The sequence below is a fragment of the Cuculus canorus genome, chromosome 15, assembly GCF_017976375.1.
Source record: "Cuculus canorus isolate bCucCan1 chromosome 15, bCucCan1.pri, whole genome shotgun sequence".
Classification (NCBI taxonomy): Eukaryota; Metazoa; Chordata; class Aves; order Cuculiformes; family Cuculidae; genus Cuculus; species Cuculus canorus.
In genome coordinates this window covers 895,327-909,392 of record NC_071415.1, presented here as the reverse complement: position 1 = coordinate 909,392, position 14,066 = coordinate 895,327, and the positions used below count along the sequence as shown (strand labels likewise).

At 68.1% G+C, this 14,066-nt stretch overlaps 1 protein-coding gene across 1 annotated transcript; it reads left to right on the top strand.

Moving 5' to 3' along the window:
• The first annotated feature begins 3,379 nt into the window (after window positions 1-3,379).
• GLIS2 (GLIS family zinc finger 2) lies at window positions 3,380-13,187 on the top strand. The gene is made up of 6 exons (XM_054080185.1): window positions 3,380-3,523; window positions 8,711-9,077; window positions 10,509-10,685; window positions 11,822-11,955; window positions 12,166-12,284; window positions 12,388-13,187. Exons 2-6 carry the CDS (start codon window positions 8,727-8,729, stop codon window positions 13,173-13,175), a joined length of 1,569 nt encoding a protein of 522 aa, XP_053936160.1. The 5' UTR covers window positions 3,380-3,523; window positions 8,711-8,726; the 3' UTR covers window positions 13,176-13,187.
• Window positions 13,188-14,066: the final 879 nt, after the last annotated feature.

Genomic DNA, 14,066 nt, shown 5'->3' with positions numbered 1-14,066 from the left:
ATTCACCCCACATTGTGCCAAGCAGACAGGGGTGGGGGTTCCAAAACCACTGCCCCTGCCTGCCTGGGGGGGGTGTCCCCGAAGTGGAGGGGGGGGGGGTCCCTAGAGTGAGGGGGGGGATCCCCAGAGGTGGGGGGACATCTGGGATGATTTATGGATGTGGGGAGCAGGGTGATGTTGGCCACCAGAGATGGGGCACTGGTAGCCCAAAGGGAAGCCAGGTTGGGGAGGCATCCAAGTTCCCCCCCCCCGAGATGTGCTCAGTCATTTTCGGGGGGGGGGGGGGGGGCAGAAATATGGGGGTTCAGCCCTGCTCTTTACATTTTGGGAGGATAAACCCTCTAAAAAGGGGAATAAAGGATAAAAAAGTGGTGGCAACTGCCTTGCAGCCACTGGCGCGGGCGGGGGGGGGCACTGCTGGGGACACAGCAGCCCCCCCCGTGAATAAAAACACGGAGGAGGGTATGATTTCAGCCCCCACGTTGGACAAAGCTGCCACCCCCCAATAAAACCATGGATAGGGGGGTGAATTTGCCCCCCCAGCAAATAAAAACTGGGGTGGTGGGATTAATTTGCGCCCCCTCCAAGTAAAAACATGGGGGGGGGAACATTTTGCCCCCACAAATAAAAACACAGGGGGGTGATTGTGGCCCCTACGTGGGACAGAGCTGCCCCCCTCCCCAGATAAAAACACGAGTGGGGAATGATTTCGACCCCCCCAAATAGAAACACGAGTCGGGGATGATTTCTCCCCACCCCCTCCCCCCGCAAATAAGAATCTGGGTGGGGGTGATTTTGCCCCCCTCCCAAATAAAACCAGAGATGGGGGGTGACGTTGTCCCCCCCCGCCAATTAAAACATGAGTGGGGGGGATTATTGTGCCCCCCCGCTAATTAAAACAGCGGTTGGGGGATTATTGTGCCACCCCCCAAATTAAAACAGGGGTGGGGGATTATAGTGCCCCCCCTGCAAATTAAAACAGAGGTGGGGGGATTATTGTGCCACCCCCCAAACTAAAACAGCGGTTGGGGGATTATTGTGCCCCCCCAAACTAAAACAGGGGTTGGGGGATTATTGTGCCCCCCCAAACTAAAACAGGGGTTGGGGGATTATTGTGCCCCCCCCAAACTAAAACAGGGGTGGGGGGATTATCGTGCCCCCCCAAATTAAAACACGGGTGGGGGATTATAGTGCCCCCCCTGCAAATTAAAACAGAGGTGGGGGGATTATTGTGCCCCCCCCAAACTAAAACAGGGGTGGGGGGATTATTGTGACCCCCCAAATTAAAACACGGGTGGGGGGATTATCGTGCCCCCCCAAATTAAAACAGGGGTGGGGGGATTACTGTGCTCCCCACAAATTAAAACACGGATGGGGGGATTATCGTGCCCCCCCGCAAATTAAAACACGGGGGGGGGGGGATTCCGGCCCTCCTTGCAAATAAAAGCGGTGGAGGGGGGTGATTTCGCCCCCCCCAATAAAAACACGGGGTGGGGTTGGTTTTGCCCCCCCCAAAAGAACACGGGGGGGGATTCCGTCCCCCCCCATATAAACACGCGTGAGGGATGGCTCTTCCCCCCCCCCCCGGGAACAGAGCAGGGCGGTCCCGCCGCCGCCCCCCCCGGCCCCGCCACATCCTGCCGCCGGAAGGAGCCGCGGCCCCGGGACACCCCCCCGGCGGTGACGTCATGCGGGGGCCCCCGCCAGGCGTGACGTCAGCCGCGCGCTGTGACGTCACGCGGCGGGCGGGTTCCCCTCCCTCCTCCCGTGTGACAACACCCCCTCCCCCCCCCCGCCCGCCTCGCCACGTCCCCGGGGGGGCACGGGGGGGGGGGGCATGGATGGAGGGGGACTTGGGGGGGGGACAAGGATATAGGGGGGGACATGGATATAGGGGGGGATATGGAAACAGAGGGGGGAACATGAGCACGGGGGGGGCATGAACATGCGGGACATGGATATGGGGGGAGCATGGACACGGGGGGAGCATGGGGGGACATGGACGAGCATGGACATGGGGTGGGGACATGGATATGGGGGTCATGGGGGGACATGGACATGGGGGGGCATGGGGGGACATGGACATAGGGGGGCATGGGGGGACATGGACATAGGGGAGGACATGGACATGGGGTGGGGACATGGATATGGGGAGCATGGATGACATGAATAGAGGGGGAGCATGGACACGGGGGGGGCATGGACATGGGGGAAGACATGGATATGGGGGGGACATGGATATTGGGGGGCATGGACATGGGGGAGGACACAGACACGAGGTGGGGACACGGACATGGAGGAGGACATGGATATGGGGGGGACATGGATATGGGGGCATAGATATAGGGGGGTCTGGATATGGGGGGGATATGGATATGGGGGGGCACGGACACTGGGGGAACATGGATATGGGGGGGACATGGACGTGTGGGGGGACGTGGATATGGGGGGGGGACATGGGAACGGGGGGAGACACATGGACACACCCAGGGAGGAGACAAGAGGAAGGGGGGGGGGGAATGGAGGCACCGGGGGAAGGGGAGCACACGGATACACCCGGGGGGGACATGGGCACAGCGGGGGTGACACGAAGGGGGAGGGACATGGGCACAAATAGGGGGGCACACCCGAAGGGGGGGAAGGGGACACACACCGCGGGGGGGACACACGGACACACCCGGAAGGGGACACACATAGGGGGGACACATGGACACAGTGGGGGGGGACACGGACGGGGGAAATGGACACAGACGAGGGGGGACACGGTCACACCCGGGGGGAGAGAACGGAGGGGGGGTCACAGACACAGCGGGGGGGACACGGAGAGGGGAAACGGACACAGACTGGGGGGGGACACGGTCACACGGGGGACATGGACACAAACTAGGGAGGACGCGAAGGGGGTACCTGGACACAGCGGGGGAGACACGGGGGGGGGACATGGACACAAATGGGGGGGGCACAGACACCGCGGGGGGGACACGGAAGGGGGACCTTGGACACGACGGGGGGGTGACGGAGCCAGCGGGGGGGCGACACGAAAGGCGGACATGGACACAGCCGTGGGGGTCACGGAGGGGGGAAACGGACACACGGGGGGGGGGGGGGGGGGCATGGACACAAATGGGGGGGACACGGTCACAGCCGGGGGGGGACGCGGATGGGGGGACACGGTCACAGCCGGGGGGGCAGGGCGGACACCCCCGCCGCGGCGGGGTCCGGGCTGTGCCGCAGCGCCGGGGTGACCTTGCCGCTGCCGGGGGGTGTCCGGCCATGCCCCCCCGGCCCCCCCCGCCCCTCAGCTCCCCGCCGGGGAGGGGCCGCGGCCGCCCCCGCCCCGCCCCGCCCGCAGCGCCGGGGCCGCTCGGTGCGGGGCGGCCATAAATCAGGGCGGGCAGAGCCCCCGCCCCGCCGCCGCCGGGGGGGACCGGGCAGGGGGGGGGCAGAGCCCCGAGCCCCCAGCCCTGCGGAGCGGCCGGCAGCGGGGGGGCCGAGCCCCGAGCCCCCCGAGCCCCCGCCGCAGGTAACGAACGGGGGGGATGGGGGGGGGGGGATGGTGGTGCCGCCGCAGGGAGGGGGGGGACGGACGGGACCCTCCCGGGAAGATCCTACCCCGCGGGGGGGGGCACCGCGTCCGCGTTCCTGTCGGGTGGTATAACCGGGTCCCCCCGGGAGGTATAACGGGGGTCCCCGCTTCGCCCCCCCAGGGGGTATCACGGGATTCCCACTCTCCCCACACCCCTCGGTGGGGTGCGGGTCCCCCCGGGGGGGCAGCACGGGGTCCCTATTGCCCTCTCCGTTCTCTCCCCGGGGGGGGCAGCGTGGGGATCCCACCCCGGGGAAGGCATCGCGGGGTCCCCGTTCCCTCCCGGGGGGGGGCATCGCGGGGTCCCCACTCCCCCAGACCCTCGTGGGGGGCAGCATGGGGTCCCCACTCCTTCCCCAGGGGGTGTCACGGGGTCCCCATTGCCACCCCGGGTGTGTGTGTGGGGGGGCAGCATGGGGTCTGTGCTCCCCACTTTCCCACCCCGGGGGGAGTCAGTGTTGGGTCCTTATTCCCCTCCCCACATCCCCCGGGGGGGGGGGGGGGCAGCATGGGGTCTCCCCTTCCCCTCCAGAGGACATCATGGGGTCCCCGTTCTCTCACGGTGGGGGTGGGCAGCATGGGGTCCCCATTCTCCCTTTCCCTCCCGGGGGGGGACAACAGCATGGGGTCCCCCCTCCCTGCGGCAGCAGCGGGTCCCCACCCCGGGGGTACGGGGAGGGGGTGCTTTGGCTTGGCACCTGCAGCCCCCCCGCCGTGGGGAGGGGGGATGTGGCCCCACTGCCCCCCCCGGGGCACAGGGAGGTGTGGGGAAGGGGGGGAGCGATGGGACAGAGGGTGGGGGTGCAGAAAGGGGACCCCCCGCTGTCCCCTCCACCCGCTGCCCTGACCTTGGGTGGGGGCCGGGGGGGCTCTGTGTGGCTTTGCTGCCCCCGGGGACCCATTTGTGTCCCCAGTGTTTGGGGGGGGCTTTGGCGGGGGTCCCCCTGTCCCCATCCCTGGGGGTGTGGGGGGTCACAAATGATGCTCAGTGTCCCCAAGTGATGTCCCCTGTTCCTCCTCTTCCTCACGCCTTTGTGTCACCCTGCGGTGACCACATCCCCTAATCTGGGGTCCCTGTGTCCCCCCCAAAGGTGAGACGCCCCCCCCCCCCCCCCGAGGGGACAATTCCGGTGTGTCCCTGTGTGGTCCGGTGGTGTCCCCGCATGGAGGTGGCAGGTGTGGGTGCTGGTGGCACCGCTGCCAGCGTCCCCTCGGATGGATGGGAGGGGTGGTGGCACCACCCTTGGTTTGGGGACCGTGGGGCAGAGGCATGGCCACCCCCGGGGACGCCTTTGGGGGTGCGTGGGGTGACGGGTGTGGGGATGGTGACAAGCAGGAGCCACCAGCAGGATGTGACCCCCCCCCTTGACGGGGTCTGGTGAGGGGTGGCAGTGCCAGCGCCGGACGAGATGGGGCAGCGGGTGCCGCGATGGCCGTGTTCCGCCAGCGGCTGCGATGTGGTGGGTGCTGAGGGGATGGTGACAAGCAGGAGCCCCCCAAGGTGTGTGTCCCCCCCAGACCCCAGTAGGCACCATGGGCTCCGGGGAGTGCCAATCTGCCGTGGGGTGAGATGGGGCAGCGGGTGCCGTGGTGGCCGCGTCCTGCCAGCGGCTGTGGGGACGGTTACCCTGGTGGCAGCAGGGCCGGATCCTGCACCCCCCCTCCCTGTTCTCCGGTTCGGGGGGCTCCCGGGGCTGCCCGACCTTGGCGGCGGTGCCAGCCTGCTGCTGCCAAGAGCCGCGGCGGGGGGGTGAGCCCTGCCTGCCCGCAGCGCTGGCACCGCTCCCGGCTCACCAGGCCTTGGGGTCACCGTCCCCTCGTGGGGCCTGGCGTTGGCATCTCTGGCCACCACTAGCCCCGAGCTCCCCGTGCCCGGCGCTGGCATCGCCCACTGCCATCTCCATGCCTGGTGTTGGCATCCCTCTCCACCATCCCGGAGCCTCCATGCCTGGTGTTGGCATCCCTCGCTGCCGTCTCCATGCCTGGTGTTGGCATCCCTTGCCACCATCCCCAAGACTCCGTGCCTGGTGTTGCCATCTCTCACCAACATCCCTCAGCCTGGTGTTGGCATCCCTCACCGCTGTCCTTGAGCCCCTGTGCCTGGCGTTGGCATTGGCATCCCTCGCTGCTATCTCCATGCCTGGCGTTGGCATCCCTCTCCACCATCCCTGAGCCTCCATGCCTGGCACTGGCATCCCTCGCTGCCCCCCACGGCCCTGGGGGTTCTCTGCCCCACGGCCCTATTCCTGGTGGGATTTGTGCTGCAGTGGGGCGGAGGCTGAGGGGACCCCCCCGGCCATGGCGGCAGCTGGCACCGCGCCGGCTGCACCGGGGTCACCGCAGGTCCCCAAACGTGGGGGGTCTGGTGGCCCCAGGGGACCCCAGCCCAGCCAGCGGAACTGGGGGGAGCTCTGGACTGGGAAGCCGTGCGCCAGACTGGCTTGAACTGGTGTGGCGGGGGTTGCTCGCCGGCGGTAAGCGGGGTTGGCAGCGCCTGGCGCGGGCAGGAGGGGAAGGGGGGGCAGCAGGGGCCCCGCGTGGGGGCTGCAGGTGATGGGGGTCCCACCAGGGCCCCCCGATCCCGAGCGGGGATGCTTCCCAGCAGCGTCGGCGGCATCGAAGCCGCGTGGTTTGGCAGCTGCCCGCCTGCTGCCCGCGCTGCGAGCCATGGCCGCGGCACCCGGGGGCCCTCTCCCACCCATCCGGCACCACCCACACCAGGACCCCACAAAATCCATCCCCTGGGGACACGGCCACCACGTGGGACCAGCCCTGACACCTCCACTTAGGGGATTCCGGTCTCTGGGGGACTGCTGGGGCCCCGTCCCCCTTCCTCGGCTTGTGGGGGGGGTCACACTCCGACATCCCGTCTGTGGGGGGCTGCCCCCCATCTGTCCCCTGTCTGTCCTCCAGCTGTGCCACCAGGCTCTGGGGCACATGGCGGGGGTCTGGAGCCTGAGAACCAGGGTGGCTCGGAGGGGGGATGCCCTATGGGGCAGGCCCAGGTGTGGGGTGCAGGGTGAGGACACCCTGTGGGGCAGGGACACCGCTATGGGGCAGACGCCATGGCTGGGGGGGGGGTGTGGGGGTGTGTCAGGGAGATGCTTCCTGTCCTGCTATGGGGCAGACACTGCTGTGGGGCACAGGGTGAGGACCCTCTGGGGGCCAGGGACCCTGCTGGGGGGCAGACCCCATGGCTGGGGGTGGTTCAGGGTAGTGCTCTCTGCCCTGCTATGGGGCTGGCCTGGCTGTGGGGCACTGGATGAGGAACACCTGGGGAGCAGTGACTCTGCTGTGGGGCAGACCCTGCTGTGGGGCACAGGATGAGGACCCCTGGGGCCAGGGACACTGCTATGGGGCAGACCCTGCTGTGGGGCACAGGATGAGGACCCCTTGGGGGGCAAGGATCCTGCCATGGGGGAGACCCCACGGCTTGGGGAGAGCTCGGGGGGATGCTCCCTGCCCAGCTATGGGGCTGGCCTGGCTGTGGGGTGCAGGATGAGGAACACCTATGGGGCAGATCCCATGGCTGGGGGTCTCGGGGAGATGCTCTCTGCTCTGCTATGAGGCAGCCCCTGCTGTGGGGCGCAGGATGAAGACCCCGCTATGGGCCAGGGACTGTACTGTGGGGCAGACCCCATGGCTGGGGGTCTCCGGGAGGTGCCCCCTGCCCTGCTATGGGGCGGCTCCTCCAGCCGTGGGAGCTCAGCACACGGACCCCTGCCATGGGGCCAGCCCCACAGCTGGGACGGGGGCAGCTCTGCCGTGGGGGGGGTGCAGGCAGGGGGGTCCCCCCTGTCCGGGCCCCCACGCCCCCCGCAGCTCCTCCGCATTCCTCAGCGTCTGAGCCGGGCTGGACCCCCGCCAGCACAGGGGGCCCCGGGCAGGGCGGGGGGGGCCCCCTGGGGTGGGGTGGGGTGGGCGCGCTGCCACGCCTGCTGGGTGCCCCCCGAGATGGCCCCTCGGCCGCCCCCACACCGTGCGGGGGGACGGAGGCGCCGAGCGGGGTGCAGAGGCTCGGGTTTGGGCACCCACTGCTGCACCGAGCTGCCCGTTCTCAGCCGCCCGCCAGATGTGTGGCAGTCGAGCCGTGGGGGTGACAGTGTGGGGTGGGGACACAGGGGTGGCAGGAAGCGCCGATCGGGGTGCTGAGGGTCAGGTTTGGGCGCCCACTGCTGCACCGAGCTGCCCGTTCTCAGCTGTCTGCCAGATGTGTGGCAGTCGAGCCAGGGCGGGGGGGGGGGGTGGTGCAGTTTGGGGAGGGGACATGGGTGGGGACATGGGTGGCTGGAGGCGCCCATCAGGGTGCTGAGGGTCAGGTTTGAGCGCTCACTGCTGCACCGAGCTGCCCGTTCTCAGCCGCCTGCCAGATGCGTGGCGGCCGAGCCATGGGGGTGGCAGTTAGGGGAAGGGACGTGGGTGGGGACAGGGGGGTGGCTGGGCGACTGTGGGGCTCTTGGGGGGCTTGGGGTCCCCCACCGCGGCCTGGAAAATTGAGGGGGCTTGCAGGCAGCTCCATGCCGTGCCACGCCACGCTGCGCCACGCTGTGCCATGTGCGGTGCCGTACAGCCGGCAGCCCCTGCCTGGCCCCGGCGTTGGCCGGCGGCGAAGGGGCCCCAACTGGGGAGGAAGCTCTGCCGCCTCCGGGGCCACGGCCAACGGGCTTGGCCGCCCGGGTCACCGCTGGGCTGGTGGCCGCCACCGCCCTCCAACGCCGCTGGGAAAGGCCTCGCCAGGGCAGGCCCGTGGGGACAGACGGACGGGGGGGACAGAAGAGGGACACCGCAGCCCCATGGCCATGGGTGCCCGCGGGGTTTGGCAATCCCTGGCGGGTTTGGTAGCCGGCCAAGGGGCTGTGCCGGCTGGCGAGGTTGGCGGCACGGAGAGGACACACTGGGGACACTGTGGGGCCAGTGGGGGGGTCCGGTGCCGTGCCCTTTGCCCGCTGCAGGAGGGGGGCCCGCGGCAGGGTGGGACAACGCGGTCACCGTGCCAGTGTCGTGGCCGCCAGCACCCGCGTGGCCCCCCGGAGACGGGCATCGCCGCGTGGCCAGGCTGGGGCGATGCTGCGGGCGGCAGCCGTGCCCCCTATCCCTTCGGTGACCCCCGCGTGTCCCCCGCAGCCCCCACCCCGCCACCATGCATTCGCTGGAGGAGCCGCTGGACCTCAAGCTGAGCATCTCCAAGCTGCGAGCCGCCCGGGAGAAGCGGGGGATCCCTGGTCCCCGACCCCGAGCGCCCCAGCGCCCCGACGCCCCGCCGGCCGGGGATGGCCGAGGGGGCAGCCGGGGGGGTCGCCGTGCTGTGCCGTCTCCCAGCCTCCTGACACACTCCAGGCTGGTGGAACCACGGGATGGACGCTTCCCGGCCATGCCGGTGGTGGATCTCAGCCTCTCGCCCCGCTCCGGTGGGGAGTCTCCGGCCGGCAGCACCTCGCTGTCCCCCGAGCGCCAGGGCAGTGGGGACCTGCCTGGACCCCTCACCCCCCACGTAAGTATGGCCGTGTTGTGTGCCCCCACCCCGCGGTGTCCCCAGCGGTGGGAACAGTGCTCCTGGTCTCGGCATCGTGCCCGGTGCTGTTGGTGACACAGTCCCTCCGCGGTGTGTACACACACCCTGGGGTCAATGTCCCCCCGGGGTCCCCCTTCCTGTGCCCCACAACCCCAGCAGGATCCCCAGAGGGGCTATGGGGGGCATTGAGGGGGCATGGCGGACTCTGGGGGGGGGTTGAGGGGGGCATTGAGAGGGTATGGAGGGGGAATTGGGGGGCTGTGGGAGCATTGAAGGGGTATGGGGGGGCTCGAGGGGGGCATTGGAGGGGTGTGGAGGGGGAATTGAGAGGCTGTGGGGGGCACTGAGGGGTTGTGGGGGGCAGTGAGGGGGTATGGAGGAGACCTGGGGGGATATTGGGGTATTGAGGGGCTATGGAGGGGGTCTAGAGGGGCTGTGGAGGGAATTGGGGGGCATTGGGGGGTATGGGAGGAGGCTATGGGGGGGAATTGAGGGGCTATGGGGGGCATTAAGGGGGTATGAGGGGGTCTGTATGGGGCATTGAGGGGGTATGTGAGCATATGGAGGAGAATTGAGGGTCTGTGAGGGGAGTTGAGGGGCTGTGGGGGGCATTGAAGAGCTATGGAGAGGGCCTGGGGGCTATGGGGGGTATTGAGGGGCTATGGAGGTGATATGGGGGGGCTGTGGGGGGCATTGAGTGGGTATGGAGGGGGCCTGAGGGGCTTTGGGGGGAGTTGAGGGGCTATGGGGGGGGTCTAGAGGGGCTACAGGAGGAATTGAGGGGCTGTGGAGGTGATCTGGGGGTCATTGAAGGGGTATGGGGGGAGTCTGTGGGGGGCTACGGAGTGGGCATTGAGGGGCTATGGGCGGCATTGAGGGGGCGTGGGGGGGGGTCTGCGGGAGGCATTGGGTATGGAGGGGCCTGGGGGGCAATGGGGGGCACTGAGTGAGTATGTAGGTGATCTGGGGGGCATTGAGGGGGTCTAGGGGGGCAGTGGGGGCATTGAGGGGGTCTAGAGAGGCTGTGGGGGGAATTGAGGGTATATGGAGAGAGCCTGGGGGGCTGTGGGGGGAATTGAGGGGGTATGAAGGTGATCTAGGGGGGCATTGAAGGGCTATGGAGGGGGTCTAGGGGGGGCCGTGGGGGGAGTTGGGGGGCTATGGAGGTGATCTGGGTGGAGGCATTGAGGGGGTATGAAGGGAGTCTATTGGAGGCTGGGGGGCATTGAGGGGCTATGGAAGGGGTCTGGGGATCTCAGGGGGGCATTGAGGGGCTACAGAGGCTCTCGGGGGGGTTGTGGGGCATTGGAAGTCTCTGGGGTGCTATAGGGGGGTGGTTCTCGGAGGGTCTTCACCTACCTTGTCTCCGTCCCTTTCCCTTAACGCCCCCCACCCCGGGCTCTGCTGCAGGATTTCCAATCCCTGCGCTACATCGATGGCCTCCCCAGCTCCTTCCAGTTCTTCCTGCCGCTGGGGGCCGGGGGGGGCCTGCACCTGCCCCCCGCTGCCTTCCTGCCCCCCAGCAAGGAGAAGCGCCTGCCCCCCGAGCTGCCCCTGACCAAGCAACTCGTCTGCCGCTGGTCCAAGGTCAGCAGGGAGGCATGGGGGGGTCCATGAGGATGCTTTATGGGACTGGGGGGGGTGATGGGGGCGGGGGGTGCCATGCGGATGCTTAATGGGGCTGGGGGGGGGTTAAGGGGCTGGGAGGGGTGATAGGGGCTGGGGGGGGTTGTTAAGGGGCTGGGGGCCCATGCGGATGCTTAATGGGGCTGGGAGGGGGTTAAGGGGCTGGGGGGGTCCATGCAGTGTTTTAAGGGGCTGGGGGGGGTGATAGGGGCTGAGGGGGGTCCATGCAGATGCTTAATGGGGATGGGGGAGGTTAAGGGGCTGGGAGGGGTGATAGGGGCTGCTGGGTCCATGCAAATGCTTTATGGGGCTGGGGGAGGGGGGGTGATAGGGGCTGGGGGGGTCCATGCAGGTGCTTTATGGGGCTGGGGGGATGATAGGGGTTGAGGAGGGGTGATAGGGGCTTGGGGGCGGTTGTTAAGGGGCTGGTGGGCCCATGCAGGTGCTTAATGGGGCTGGGAGGGGGTTAAGGGGCTGGGGGGGTCCATGCAGATGTTTTTAGGGGCCGGGGGGGGTGTCCATACAGATGCATTATGGGGCTGGGGGCGGTTAAGGGGCTAGGAGAGGTGATAGGGGCTGGGGGGGGTTATGCAGATGCTTTATGGGGCTGAGAGGGGCAGTTAAGTGGCTGGGGGTTAGGGTTAAGGGGCTGTGGGGGTCCATTCAGATGTTTTATGGGGCTGTGGGGGCGATAGGGGCTGGGGGGGGGCATGCAGATGCTTTGTGGGAGTGGGCGGGGGTGATAGGAGGCTGGGAGATGAAGTAGGTGCATTGTGAGGGTGGGGGGAGGGCACATTGGGACACTTTGTGGCTGGTGAGGATCGGTGGGGCTGGAAGGCCATGGCAGAGCTCTGTGGGGCTTGGTGGGGGCCATGTGGGGGTGATGGAGAGCTGGGGGCCACACAGGGGTGCTGGGGAGGCGATATGGGGCTGGGGGGGTTGTGCAGAAGGCCATTCCCATCACCGCAGATGCTGGTGCTGCTGCCCACGGGGTGTGGGGAGGAGCTGGAGGTGTGGTGGGGCTGTCCCTAGGGGGGTCCCAGTCCCCTCTGTGCCCACCCCACCAGGCCCCCTCACCCCTAGCCTCCTGCCCACAGTGCAACCAGTTCTTTGACCTCCTACAAGACCTGGTGGACCACGTCAACGACTTCCACATCAAACCTGAGAAGGACGCGGGGTACTGCTGCCACTGGGAGGGCTGCGCCCGCCACGGCAGGGGCTTCAATGCCAGGTGGGTGGGGGGCTCTGGGCACCTGGGGGGCTCCAAGGCCCTTAGGGGGGCTGCTCTGGGTCACCTGGGAGAGGTCTCCATCCATCCAGCCCTCTGGCGTGGGGTGTGAGGTCCTGGGAGGCCGGATGACTGCGCTGGCCTGGATGTCCCTGTCCCCCTCATCCCATAGACAGGGCATGGGGATAAGGAGATGTGCCCCCACCCCGGCAGGTACAAGATGTTGATCCACATCCGAACGCACACCAACGAGAAGCCGCATCGCTGCCCCACCTGCAACAAGAGCTTCTCCCGCTTGGAGAACCTGAAAATCCACAACCGCTCGCACACAGGTCAGCGCCCACCACCGCGTTCGCCTGGGGCAGTGGGGAGGGGGACACAGGGGACGTGGCAAGGCTGGCCGCGCCCCGCTGACCCAGCACTGCTGTCCCACAGGCGAGAAGCCCTACATCTGCCCCTACGAAGGCTGCAACAAGCGTTACTCCAACTCCAGCGACCGCTTCAAGCACACCCGCACCCACTACGTGGAGAAGCCCTACTCCTGCAAGATGCCGGGCTGCCACAAGCGCTACACCGACCCCAGCTCCCTCCGCAAGCACATCAAAGCCCATGGCCATTTCGTCTCTCCCGACCACCCGGAGATGCTCAAGGTCCACCCGCCTCCCAAAACCCCCCTGGCTTCGGCGGAGGTGCCCTATGTTAACGGGGCGCAGCTCGTGATCCCCAACCCTGCCGCCCTCTTCGCTCCCCCGGGGTTGCCGGCATTGCCAATCCCTTTGGCGCCGGCACCGCTCGACCTCAGCGCCTTGGGCTGTGGGGCTGCCAGCGCCCTGCCCGCCCTGCCGGGCCCCATCCTGCCCCTCAACGGTGGCCCCTTGAACTTGGCCAAGAGCCCGCTGCTGCCCTCGCCCTTCACTGCGGGGCTGGGGCTGCCGGTCATGTCGCTGCTGGCCGGCGGGGCCAAGGCCGAGGGGCAGAAGGGCAGCGGGGCCGAAGGGTGGCCACCCAAGGTGGGCAAAGGGCCTGAGAGCCGGAAAGAGAGGGGTGAAAGGACTGAGCCGGGGCGGGCGCGGGCACCCCCGGAGAGCCTGGCGCTGCTGCCAGGGGCTGTGCTCGACCTCTCGGCCGGTGTCAGCTCGGGGGGCAGTCCTGAGGCGCTGCCACCAGGCTGGGTGCTCATCCCCCCCGGCTCCCTGCTGCTCAAACCCGCTGCCGTCAACTGAGGGGCCCGACGATGCCCGCGGCCAACCGCCGGCCCCACGGGCAGATCCTGCTCCCCAGGATGGGGGGCATCGTCCCCTCCTCGCCCTGCAGCCCCCCAGCCCTGGCGGGGCCTCGCTTGTGCTTTTAACCATCACGAAAGAAGAACGGACTCTTCTGAGAAAAGCAATAATCCCTCGGCAGCCGGAGCCAGCCGCGACCCTGCACCGGGGGCAGCCCTGGGGGTACAGGGGGTCCCCCTGCTCCCCTCGAGCCCGGGCAGCCGGAGATGCCACTATTTATTTCTCGACCAGCCCCCTGTTCTGACGGGGCCCCAGTTGGGCTCATCTGCTGCCGCTGACTCGGTGTCTCCCTGCCTTGGCACTGCCAGTGCCGGCACAGCCTCCCTCTGCAAGGACAGTGGGGTGACAGCTTGGGGACCGACCGCTCCCCCAGCCCCGAGCTGTGCCCGGCCGTGCTGTCCAACTGGCACAGCTGCAGGCAGCGCCGTGGCCAGGGCTCCTTGGCACGGTCCCTGCCATGCCAGGCCCAGCTGGCTGGGCACATGCCGGCCTGGCGCCTGCCCGCATCCCTCCCGCTCTGTGGCCGCTCTCGCCACCTCCCCGGCCCTTCCCCATGACAAGGCACACAGCCGCGTGTGCCGCTCGCCGCACCGGCTCCGTGCCGGGGCAGAGCCACCCTGTTTAGCTACGTTCATACCTAACCATGTACCGCAAGCGCATGCAGGCAGCGGGCAGGACTCCAGGCGGGCAGAGCCGCTGCCGGTGGCGCGTTGGGCTGGCAGGGCACCCGCTCCTCGGATCCCCTCCCCGGGACACGCTGGGGCGGGCAGGACGCTGCCACAGTGCCAGGAGCGGGCAGCGTTCCCAGCTGCTGCGTGGGCAGAGCCCGCA